The 13,209-nt window shown below is 47.9% G+C and overlaps 1 protein-coding gene across 1 annotated transcript in view; it reads left to right on the top strand.

Moving 5' to 3' along the window:
* Positions 1 to 13,209, top strand: part of LOC307204695 (transmembrane protein 132D-like) — a 500,406-nt gene that overhangs the window by 479,198 nt on the left and 7,999 nt on the right. Inside the window, exons 6-7 of the mRNA XM_079956511.1 lie at positions 9,262 to 9,467; positions 10,055 to 10,328. Of these exons, the coding sequence (XP_079812637.1) occupies positions 9,262 to 9,467; positions 10,055 to 10,328 (480 nt within the window). The remainder of the gene's footprint in view (positions 1 to 9,261; positions 9,468 to 10,054; positions 10,329 to 13,209) is intronic.

Consider the following 13,209-nt stretch of genomic DNA (forward strand, 5'->3'; position numbering starts at 1 on the left):
GGTTAGCTAACTCTGCTCTATGGGGAGAGTATTCCATAGGTGGGGCACCACCACTGAGAAGGCCCTACCCATCACTACCACCTCTCCTGGCGGTGGAACAATGAGAGGAACCTCTCTTCCAGATCTAAGAGCAGGTTCAGATCTAAGAGCTGATACAGTGAATTTAGTTCCTTTAGTCATTTGGGTCCCCAAGTCAGTTACGAGGCATGAAAAGAAGAAGTGTGGATTCACACATGCATGATTACCCAACCACCACGTGACGCCTTGCATGGGTGAACAAGGCAAGGTTGATTCACTGTAACAGTCAGGACTTTGAATGGTGGTTCTGGTCATTTCCCTTCCTCCTGTGGAAATCAGCTGGGAATTAATTGGGGGGGGGGAATCCTGATCACTGGGAGGAGAAAGGTGACGAGAGAGAAGGAAAAGCCACTCAGCCCTGCCTCCTACTAAATTCTGGAGATGTGTTTGCTTTAAATTTTCCTCCTGTATTTTTGTGTGGCAAGCATCCATACATTTTGCCTCATTGAAAGGTAATACCTGGATGGAGTAGGAAATGGCACATATTAAAAGGACTCAGAGTTCTGGGCAAACATCCAGTTGGAGCTGCCAGCGTTGATGCCTCTGGAATGGATGTTCTGGATCAACCACTATGTTATCTCCATGGGTAGATGGGACTTAATGAGAGATCATTAAAAAAACACAACAACAAGAAAACCCCACAACATCTCCAACAAAACCCTCTCTGGTTTTCTGCTGATACGCACCCGAAATATACAGTGGTGCCTCGCAAGACGAAATTAATCCGTTCCGTGAGTCTCTTCGTCTTGCGGTTTTTTCGTCTTGCGAAGCACGGCTATTAGCGGCTTAGTGGCTTAGCGGCTATTAGCGGCTTAGTGGCTTAGCGGCTATTAACGGCTTAGTGGCTTAGCGGCTATTAACGGCTTAGCGGCTTAGCGGCTTAGTGGCTATTAACGGCTTAGCGGCTTTAAGAAAAAGGAAACAAACTCGCAAGAACTCGCAAGACATTTCGTCTTGCGAAGCAAGCCCATAGGGAAATTCGTCTTGCGAAGCACCTCAAAAAACGGAAAACTCTTTCGTCTAGCGAGTTTTTCGTCTTGCGAGGCATTTGTCTTGCGGGGCACCACTGTATTATGTGTAGCAGCCCTTTAGATATTTAAGAACATATGAAGTGCTTTGGTTCATCAGACCAAACGCCCACCTAGTCCAACTTCTTGTTCCCATAGTTGGGGTGATCTGCAATCCAGACTTGCTTGAGGCTGAGTGGCAGTTGCTTTCAGAGGAAGGGGAGAAGGCCAGGAGAATGCCAGTGGCAGGGATCCACACCTGAGAGCAAGGAAGAGGCTATTGCTCCTTTGTGGTTCTTGGCTGGAGAAGGGGAGGCAATTCCTCTCTCCATCCTTTGAGTGGAGAGATTCTCTAGCACCAGGGGAGGGCATCAACCACCAGCCATAGAGGAGTGGGGAGCTGGGGGGGTCCCATCACCAGTCACTTGGTGCAGGCTCTGCTGTTGCCAAACACTCTTGGAGAAGAGCACACTTCCAAGTGCACCAGTCTCACAGGGAGAGACTTGTGAGTGCCACATTTCACCTTTAAAAGCTGGAGGGAATGGCATGGCTATCTGCTGAGACATCTTTTGCATTTCTTAGCTGGTTTCTGTTCTCAAACTGTCTGGCTGTGCCTGCACTTGTAGCCTGGCTGGTACCATTAGAAAGGTAAAGGTAAAGGTAAAGGTAAAGGTAAAGGTAAAGGTAAAGGTAAAGGTAAAGGTAAAGGTAAAGGTAAAGGTAAAGGGACCCCTGACCATTAGGTCCAGTCGCAGACAACTCTGGGGTTGCGGTGCTCATCTCGCTTTACTGGCCAAGGGAGCCAGCCTACAGCTTCTGGGTCATTTGGCCAGCATGACTAAGCTGCTTCTGGCAAACCAGAGCAGTACACGGAAATGCCAGTACCTATTTATCTACTTTCACTTTGACGTGCTTTCGAACTGCTAGGTTGGCAGGAGCAGGGACAGAGCAACAGGAGCTCACCCCGTTGCGGGGATTCAAACTGCCGACCTTCTGATCGGCAAGTCCTAGGCTCTGTGGTTTAACCCACAGCACCACCCGCGTCCCAGGTAGTTCCTAGTTCTTGCCCAGAGGAAATTTTTCATTAGGAAAACAGTGGTGGTGAGCAGGGTTGAGAATTAATATGCACAACCACACCATGGTCTCAGTCATAATTGCTTCTCTCCTTGGGCAGCTTTTACAAAAATGTAAAGAGATGGGCAATCTGGTCACAAATCTCCAGCATTTTATTTCATTTGGCCATCGGTCTCAGCCAATACAAGAAGCGGAAAGTGTGCAATAATGAAGTAACATCCGGCTGAAGTCAAAGACCTGAAAGAGGCTGGGAGACACCACACACTTTTCACCAACCTCATTGTCTTTTGATTGACTGCTGAAAGACCAGAGGTCAAGTGCCCAGTGATATCACACACACTCCATTTAATAGGATTTTTCTTCGTAACAATGCATGAGAACAAAGATAATGTAAAAAAATAATTTCCCGCATGCAGCTGAGCACTGCACACACATTTTAAAAAAGGGGGGGGGAGTAAAACCATAGAAAGAACAGTGTTCTCTCAGCGCTGGTTGATATGGAATGGCACGTTTGCGAAAAGATGCTGTCACAACTTGCAGAAGCCAAAGGTTGAGGCTCAACACCTACCATGTCCACTTCAGAGGAACAGGAAAAGACCTCTGTTTGAGACATCAGAGAGCTGCTGTCCATTAGAGTGGACATTCCTGAGCTAGATGAACAATTAGGGTGATTTGGTATAAAGCAGCTTCCTATATTCCAGTGGTGAATGCATAAGTGTTGCTCCAAGTTTCAAGGTATTTCCACACAAGGGCAAGATTTTGGAGTGGGATTCAGTCACATACTGGCAAATTCAGGTTGTGCAATTCCAACTGAATGGGAAGTCTTGGGGAACAAACTTCCCCAAAGACCAGACCTTCATGCAATAAGAAAAGTGATGTGGAAGTGCACCAGAAAAGTGTGTGGTAAACACTTCCTTTGATGAACATCCACTAAACTCCCCAGAAACAAATGGGAACAAATGCTCATTGAATAAGCGGCATTTGTCTAATCTCCCTGCAAAGAAATGAGGAGGAATGCTCAATGAACAAGTCATGTAGAACAGTGTTTCCCAACCTTGGGCCTCCAGCTGTTTTTGAACTACAATTCCCATCATCCCTGACCACTGGTCTTGCTAGCTAAGGATGATGGGATTTGTAGCTGACAACTACCTGACATTCAGAAGACATCTTAAGGCAGCCCTGTTCAGGGAAGTTTTTAACGTGTGATATTTTACTGTGTTTTTGGTTTCTATGGAAGCCGCCCAGAGTGGCTGGGGAGGCCCAGCCAGATGGGCGGGGTATAAATAAATTATTATTATTATTATTATTATTATTATTATTATTATTATTATTATTATTAGTCCAAAAACAGCTGGAGGCCCAAGGTTGGGAAACACTGATGCAGAAGCACCTCTCCGTCTTCCACAAAGAGATTTCAGTGGCTTGCAAGGCCATTCCACTGCCGCTGCCGCCCAACATCTTGTCTCTCGCCTGCCTTTGCCGTCTGTGTGACCAGATGCATGATCTCTGAAGCTCCCACAACTGTCTTCTATAAAGCCGCACCTGACATAAATCAGAATTTTGATCCCTGTTCATAGTAGACAGTTATTTTTGCTTCATTCAGGCATGTGGCAACAGCAAAGTTCATCCATCCATCCATAATTCATAGCTGCACCCCATAACTGTGGGTTCCCCCCTCCCCTTTTGCTGAGAATTTGATAGGCAGCTCCTAACCTCTTTCTGCCCTGCTTTCTCCAGATTAGATTTAGATGAACAAGCATGTGTGAGAGATAGAGATTCTCTTATAAACCTTCCTGAGAAGTTCATCAGTTTTAAGAGACAAAGGTCAGAACAGGGAGAATAAAATCCACTTTACTAACAATGCATAATGAGCCTTATGTTACTTGTTACCAGAGGGGAACTTATGAGTCATCTAGTCAACCGCTCTGCTGAGTAGAGGAGATCCAAACTCAGAGCATCCCACACACATGGCTATCCAACCTGTCCCTCCCAAACTCACGTGGGAACTAGAACACAATTCCAGTCATATTATACACTTTCCAGATCTTGTAATGCATTTTCAGTGTGCAGGAAGTACACTCAAAAATGCATATTTTATGTTAAAGGTGAGCTGATGAGAAGTGTGGAGTCCAGGGAGATTCTCCACCCCTCCTCCACATGCAAAGAATATAGCAGTGGCCCATTGACTATGATTTTGTCCTGTCAATGAAGTGAGGGACATGAGGCAGGAGTTGGTAATGCAGGTGAGCTGTGCACAGGTGAGCTGCAAGCAAGCTGCCGGCCAGCTCTGTGGAGGCTCCTTTTATTGACACAATATGCAAACCTAGCCAGATACATTTTGGGCTGTGACCTTTACACATCTTCCAGTCCCGAGATCGTGGGGTGGTACAAAGTTATTTTGGCACCTGTTTCCACCGCGTCATTTTCCCCTTGCACAGTGTATGACAAAGGAGACAAAAGTCTCAAAGACAAAGGTCACAGACAGGACACGGCAGATGACTGAGACCACAAAAGGTTAGACAGAGGGCAAGATGTTCAGACAGCTGTGGCTTTATCTGTGAGGGGGGGTGTGCCCCGCACCCCAAGGTCACACGTGCAGGCAGTTGAGGTTGCTTGTGGGCGGGGAGTGTGCTCCGCACCCAGCGATCATCCCTACACAAAGGAAAACATACTGCTTGAAAGGTAACTCTCTGCCCCCACCCCACCCCACCCTCTACTCCCCTTACAGAACGATCCTATCTGAAATGCCTTTGGGAGCCCAGAGATGCCCTCTATAGATGTCAGCATATTTGTTTGAAAGACTATTACAGGATAGTGGTCCGTGAAACATCTAGCAAAGGAACAGCATCCTAATGATTTCAGTGGCATTGCTGTGGTTTTGCATTCTCTTTGTCCACAAATCAAATAAGGATCTTGGAGAAGCACATTTGCTGCTAAATGACTTTCCTGGGGACCCTCAGCCCAAGGATGACAGAAGAGGTCTGGTGGTGAAATGAGGGGCTGGAGCAGAGATATTATATATATTTACTCAGAGTAGACCCAATGAAATGGAAGAAGGGGCCATTATTTCAATAGGTCTACGTTGATAAAGCCTACTGCCTTCAGAATCCAGCAGTTCTCTTACAGCTGTTGGGTTTCTAAAACTTTTAATTACTCCTACATTTGTCCCATTTGGATCGAAAGGGATGGTGGACAGTGTCTGGAATGATCTCGTTAAAGAGCTCAGTTGGCTAGAGCTATCCAACTCTCTAATTCTATGATTCTAGATTGAATGGAAAGCACTGCATTTGTTCAAAAATATCTGAACGGTACCTGAAAGTAGTTCCAGTGCCTGGTAAGATGAATGTGAAATAGGTTCAATTTGTGATATAACTCTGTGTGATTTCTAGTCCATCATCAGGTTCATTTTCTTACATGTGGCCGCTCTGAGCCCGGCCTTGGCTGGGGAGGGCGGGGTATAAATAAAATATTATTATTATTATTATTATTATTATTATTATTATTATTAACTCTTTGGACTCTTTGCCCCTCAAGACCTTAAAACCATGTAGGTGTGCTCTCACCACCAAAGGCTCCAAGTGGGCCTCAACCCTTGACAGGGCCTTTTCAGTGGTGGTACCCTGTAGCTGGAGGGACGCGGGTGGCGCTGTGGGTTAAACCACAGAGCCTAGGGCTTGCCGATCAGAAGGTCGGCAGTTCGAATCCCCGCAATGGGGTGAGCTCCCGTTGCTTGGTCCCTGCTCCTGCAAACCTAGCAGTTTGAAAGCACATCAAAGTGCAAGTAGATAAATAGGTACCGCTCTGGCGGGAAGGTAAATGGCGTTTCCGTGCACTTGCTCTGGTTCACCAGAAGCGGCTTAGTCATGCTGGCCACATGACCCGGAAGCTGTACGCCAGCTCCCTTGGCCAATAAAGTGAGATGAGCGTCGCAACCCCAGAGTCAGCCATGACTGGACCTAATGGTCAGGGGTCCCTTTACCTTTACCTTTACCCTGTAGCTGGAATGCCCTCCCTGGTGAGGTACACCTGTTTCCATCATTATTAACTTTCAGGAGGAATTTGAAAACATTCCCGTTTACCCAGGCATTTTGGTGGCAGAAGAATGCTGTTACAGGCAACACTTAGAGAAGAGGATGATACTGCTTTTAATGTTTTTCAATACAACAACTTATGGAACATTTTTAACTGTAACTGCTTTTAGACATTATTTATCATAATTGCTTTTAGAATGATTAACTGCTTAGCTGTTTTGTTTTGGAAATGTTGATGTGCTTGCCTCCCTAGACTCCTTTGGGAGGAAGGGTGAGATATAAATTCAATAGATTATGACGATGATTGATGGGGAAAATAAACAATTCAAATTCCACTGTATGTGGGTAGGAATGTTTCGTGATGTTCTGTCTACGTATGTATATTCTGTACTTCAGCTCAGCAGCTTGTAACATTCTGAATACTGGGGAAGAAATTGTCAATGGTGGTCCAGCCCCCTGCTGTGCAGGAGTCACAGTTAAAGAATCGCTGACAGATGGCCACCCAACCTCTGCTTTAAAAACTCCAATAAAGGAGCGTCCATCACCTGCCATGGGAGTCCGTTCCACTGTTGAACAGCTTTTACTTCCTAATGTTCAGTTGGACTCTCTTTTAATCAGAATCCATTGGTTTGGGTCCAAACAAGCTTGCTCCATTTTCCATGTGATAATCATTCGGGTATTTGAAGATGGCTATCATATCTCCTCTCAGTCTCCTCTTTTCCAGCATAAACATACCCAATTCCCTCAACTGTTCCTCATCAGGCTTGGTTTCCAGACCCTTGATCATCTTGACCCCTCTTTTCTGCATACGTTCCAACTTGTCAATATCCTTCTTAAATTGTATTGCCCAGAACTGGATACAGGACTCCAGGTGGAGTCTGAGTCCAAGGCAGAATAGAGGATGTTTTTGCTGCAACAGGCTAACACGGTTCTCCCTCTGAGCTATATCAACCCTAATACTTTTCAAAAGCTCTAAGGATTCAATATACAGCTATGGCTCTGTGGTTAGCTGCAATCAAAGGCATCTGAACACTGATTTACTCTTCTGCATGCTGGGCAGGTCTTTCTCTTTGGGAGAGGCAGAAAAAATAATGCTTGAATGTAAATTATGCCACAGCAGTTTCTGATGTTTCGATAAGATTTAGATCCACTCTGCATTTAAACAGAAAAGTAGAAAATGGCATTAAATTCAGATAAGTGCAAGATCATGCATATTCGGGAGGCAGAAATATTAAATACACCATCATAATGGAACAGAAGGCCTGGCTGGTAATGGATTGTGAAAAAAGAGTTCAGGGTTTTAATAGATCATTCCTTCAGATCATCACCACTGCAAAGTGGGAGTTAATAAATTATTTGAACGTGCATTTTGCGCCTATATTTTAACAACCTATAACAAACGGGTTTGTGTCATTTCACCGAGATGTGGGCGAAAAGCTTCAGGGGAAAGTGTGATTTATGAACCAGACTGACAGAAGCTCATAAAATCATGTGACGTCATGAATGGAATGGAAGGGTGGAAGCATCAAGAATACCAGGAAGAGGCACAGCATCGAACGCAGAAGATTCCAGGTTCAATCCTTAGCATCTCAAGATAGGGCTGCAAGAGTACCCTGGCAATCAGTGCAGACAATGCTGAGCTAGATACACTGGTCTGACCTTCTGACAACCAGAACCGTGCACAGCATACCTGTCATTTGTCCTGATTTGTATTTAGGATGCAAGCTGGATGCAAGAAAAGGGGTGGGTGGGTGTGATAGCAACTGGGATCTGGCTGTTTCTGCCCCAGTCCCATGATGGACTGAAGACGCTGCATGAAATACTTAAGACCCGTCCCTTCACTCTTAGCTTTCAGCCAATGAGCAGTACTGGTGGGTGTGGTGGAGTGGAGCAATCCTTCCAACACCAGGATCCATGCACCTGGATGGATCTGGAGTGGAGCAGGATGGCAGTCAGGTCAGTGATGGGCAGATGCTGCAGCTCAGGCCTGGAGATCACAGCAACTCTTCCCAGTAGGTCTTACCCTGATGAAGCAGTTGTGAAGGCTGAAGGTCCCTGCTTTCCCACCACTGCGTTCCCATGGTCTTTCCCTAGTAGCCTAAGGCTTTGTCATCTTGTCTCTCTTCATTCCTCTCTGTCTTCTGGGAGACCAGGGGGTTGCAGAGCTGGTCACAGGAGGAGGGGGAGGCTTCCTGGCTTTTTCAGCAGCCTGCTCCCACTCCCTTCCAGCCTTGATTCTGGACTGCCCTCTGCCACTGCCTCTTCCTGCTCACTAAACCCTGTTGCCCCTTCAGCTTCTGACACCTCTGCCTCCCAGTCTTCTCCCTCTTCTCCCTCTTCTCCCTCTGACCACTCATCATTGTCCCACCTCTAATCCCCTGGTTCTTCTTCCTCTGGGGGTGCCCTTGGGGGTTCTCAAGCTGGTTCCTCCTTCCACTCCTCTGCATCCAGCCAGTCCATGACACTTATAGTTGTTTCTACAGATCTGAATACCACGCACAACAGTCTAGTGTCCAGGCAGCTATTCCCATATCTGCATTCTATGGAGCAGTTGCAACAATAGGGGACCACTTCCCCTCTACCTGTGGCTCCACCTGACAGGCTGCATGCACACAGCTAGAGAGTACACCTGTGTGGAAGCTTCCTCTGATCATCCCCTTCCTGGTTCTGGGAGACAGCGGTGCAGGAGAGGGTGAAGAAGTACCTGTTCCTTAACTTGCCTGACCTGCCTCTTCCTCCTTTTCATCTGACCCATCCCGTGCTCCACCCTCCAGCTCTGAAGCTTCCCACGCTTCTAATTCTTGCCTCCTGGTCAGTAGAAGTCCCCACAAATCACTGACCCCCTCTCCCAAGTCAGACTCCAGCCCCTCTCCCCCCAGTGTGCACTCATCAGCATCCTGCCAGTCCCAGATACCAACCACCGCACCCCCATCCAGAATAGCTGCCGTAACACTGGTATCAGGAGATCGGCTCCATCCCACTACAGCGCCAGCGAGATACAGATTTGATGATTTCACCTAAGGACTTCATTGTTGCTGCTTTCCTTCACCCACCTCTCCTCTTGTTCCCAGGTCTCCGACAGATGCGACTACGTCTTTGTCAACGGGAAGGAAATGAAAGGGAAATCAAACGTCCATGTCCATTTCATGTACCAGCATCTGAGTGCCCCCCTGGAGATGACCGTGTGGGTGCCCCGCCTCCCTCTGCAGATCGAGGTCTCTGACACAGAGTTAAATCAGATCAAGGGGTGGCGGATCCCCATCGTCTCAAATAAGAGGTGGGCTTTTGACTGAGGTTGTTCTATCGGGTCTAGATGCAGGCCATGCACTCTATGCAGATGGTTGCCATTAGGGCTGTGCAGAACCTCCCTGGCCTGATCTGGGACCCTATCTGGGGATCCCCCCACCCCTGGCCCAAGTTGACCCAAAGAGTACCCAACCCAGATCCAGCAGATCCAGACCCAGGGGTTATAAACCATAATTAAATATAGACTTGGGAGAAGGGCACTCTCTGACCACACTGAAGAGAGTAGGTTTAATCCTGCTGGGTGCCTCATTGCCACTGCATTCTCTGCAGAGAACATGCTGGCAGAGCAGACCTTGTAGCCCTCAGGATTGAATCCTCTACTCACCAGCTGCTGAATGTAGGATCCAATCCTGCTGGGGTCCTCAGTGTGTTCCCCTGCTTGGGAACAGGCACTCGCAGCCAAAGACCCTTATTTAAAGAGGATGGTGTTGGGCCAGTTAGGCGAATATTCCGACCTGATACAAGACAGTTTCCTATGTCCCTATAACTGGGAGGATTTTAAGACAACATTAAGGCACTCTTCTTTGCCAAACCCCTCTGCTTTTTTTGCCTTGACAGGCCAGCTAGGGACAGCGATGATGAAGAGGAGGATGAGCGGAAGGGAAGAGGTTGCACCCTCCAGTACCAGCACGCCATGGTGCGGGTGCTCACACAGTTCGTAGCCGAACCCTCAGATCCTGGCGGGCAGATGGCCTACCTGCTGGGCTCAGACTGGCAAGTCGACATCACTGAGCTGGTGAGCGATTTCATACAAGTGGAAGAGCCGAGGATTGCAAAGCTGCAAGACGGGCAGGTGCTGGTTGGACAAGAGCTGGGGATGACGACGATTCAGGTAGGAGGAAAGGAATGCTGGGAAAGAGCAGGAGAGCAGCCATTCTGGATCAGATCAAATATTCACCTAGACCAGCATGATGATGCAAAATGTCTTTCAAAAACTATTTGAAAATAATACAAAAGGTATCCTCATCAACATCAACATCATCATCATTGTGCTGGGCCCGGGGGTAACCCAAGAACCGCGGTCCAGGTCTGGTCCATAATCTGAAGGTTCCACAATGAGTCAGTCCAACAGGGTCAAGGCAGGACACGAGGCAGGAAACCAGGCAAGGACAGGCACAGGATCTCAGGCAGGGTCTGGCATACAGCAATGTTGCTCCCGCAACCTGGGGCGGGGTCCGACAGCCTTTTATCTTTGTTGGGGTAACGTAACGGCCAGTCCTGATCCCCCGGCGACTCACCTCCCTGTTTCGCCCAAAGGTGAGCACTCAGGTCTCTCCTTCTCTCAGACCTTAGTCTCAGCAGCTCGGCAGAAGTTGGTGGGTTACTAGACCCAGGGGCCGCCTCAGCCTCCCCTGACCCAACTGGTAGTGGAGCAGCTGTAAGTGATGGCCCAGCTGGAGGCAACGAGGTAATCCCCGCATCTGGAGCCAGGGCAGGCTCAGGCCCCTGACTCGGCCCAGCTGGTGTTTGTTGCAGGGGAACCTGTGCAGACTGGGACTCTTCAGGGTCAGGCCCCAGACTTGGTCCAGATGCCACCTGAGGCAAAGGATCCGGTGCAGACTGAGACTCCTCTGGTTCTAAGCCTGAGCCCAAGTCCCAGGCCATCACAATAATCATCACTTATTGCATTTATGTCCCACCTTTCCTCCAAGGACTTTGAGGCATGCGTAGTTCTCTTCCCCTCCGTTTCATCCTCACAACATCCCTCTGAGGTAGGTCAGGCTGGGAGGTGGTAACTGGCCCAAGATTACCCAGTGGGCTTCCATGCCTAAGTGGGAAATGGAACTTGGGTTTCCCAAATCCTAGTCCTACACTCTAACCACTATGCCACACTGGCTCTCCTGGCATTTAACTTCTACAAAAATAGCTAAAATGGATAAACCCCACTCACCTACTTTCTGGAGGGGTGTACAGCTCATGGTTGTTTCACACATATGTGGTAGGACTGTCCCAAAGTTCCCCAGTTCTAGGAAGAGATCTTTGTAGAAATAACAAAAATATTGAGAAAACTGGGGGGTGGGGGAACCTCCTGAAATAGTATTGTTGGGTATATTCAGTGGAGAAAGCCAAGGGTCATTATATACACATTTAATTAGTTATCGGTTTATGGGAGCAAGAATATATTGACAGCTGGAAACTGGAAAGAAATGAAGGGTTTAAAAGTACAAAAACTGTATAACGTAATTTAGGACATAGCGCTTTCTGAAAAACTGACCTAAAACTGGCATTGTGTGGCTAGAGGGCAAAAGAGAAAGAGACTTTCATGGCAGACTGGTTTCCATTCATCCAGTAAACGAACAAAGGCTCTACAGGACAAAGTGTACCTGCCACATTCCATAATATATGGTTGTGTTAACATTTCCCTTCATATTGATATTAGCAGCTTTCAGTCTCTCTTTGTTTCAGTGCTATAGATTGGGGGAAAGAGGTGGGGTACGCCCAGTTTGTATTTCCCCCCCAATATTTTCTTTTTTAATGAAAACTTTCTATATTATATTTTGAAAACACCCACTTTTTATGACATAGAACCTCCCAGGGTGCCTGTTAGGCAATAGGCAACTGCCTTGGCCCTATCCCAGTAGCCAGGACTGGCCCAAGACCTTTTGGCACTGGAGAAAAGGTAGGCCAACAACATTTCCTCCTCACAGATCTGGGCCCGTGCCCTGGTGGGGTGGGAGGAGACCAACAGAAATGCAGACATTTTACAGGAGTGCTCCCTCTTGAGTCAGTGGTGTCCAAACGTTTTTTCAAAGAGGGCCGGATTTGATGAAGTGAAGGGCAGTGTGGGCCGACCAAAGGGCCAACCAAAGTTGTTGACCTTACCTTTTTTTAGGATTGTTGTTGTTGAGGTTTTTTTAGGATTTTACCCCAGGATATCAACTGCCACAGGGGCTAGATTAAACCGACTGGTGGGCCGAATTCAGCCTCCAAAACGGACATGCCTGAGAGTCTTGGAAAAATAGGGCCATTCCATGAGCCAAAGCTGCTGCTCTCCTTGGCTTTGGCTTTTGGCTGCATCTTCAGCTTACCCAAAGCTGAATTGGAAACCACCAAGACCAGATCAGGATCTCTTGCCCCCCCCCCCCCAGAACATGCAGCGTGAGGTGGGTCACCTCAGATTACCTCATAGGTGTGCCAGCCATGCAAGGCAGCCAGCTAGCTTAGGGGCTGCAGGGCAGACCACATGGCACACCTTCCCAGCCCATTTCCATCCCTCAGCATTTGCTGGCTATGGAAGCTGTCTCACTCTGCCTTATGGTAGGGCTTGGCCCTGCCCGTTGCAGTGAGTGCACAGGCCTTCCAAGCACAGAGAGCCACTGCCAGTTCCTGAGAGGAGGAAAGGCAAGATGCAAGGAGCTCAGCGTGGTGTAAGCATGGTGGCAGGAGCATCGGATTGGCTCTGCTGCTGCACCTGCACCATGCTGCCGTTCCTGCCCCTCTCCCTCTCAGGAACCAGCAGTGATGCTCAGTGCTCAGAAGACAGTTGAGCGATGCTGCCCTGCTTCACAGACCACTAGCCCCTTATCCTTACCAAATTGCTTTTCCTCAACAGGTAGCCTTTAGGAAATGGGGAGACTGCAGCCCTCGGCAGCAATCTATATTTATATGTTGCAAAAGCTGAGAGTCTCATCTTGCCTTCTGTGACTGTCCATAAATATAGATAATGTATATCTGGGAAGGGAACTGGAAGTGAGAGGGAGGGAAGCGGGGAA

Source organism: Podarcis cretensis (assembly GCF_951804945.1).
Source record: "Podarcis cretensis genome assembly, chromosome: 16".
Classification (NCBI taxonomy): domain Eukaryota; kingdom Metazoa; phylum Chordata; class Lepidosauria; order Squamata; family Lacertidae; genus Podarcis; species Podarcis cretensis.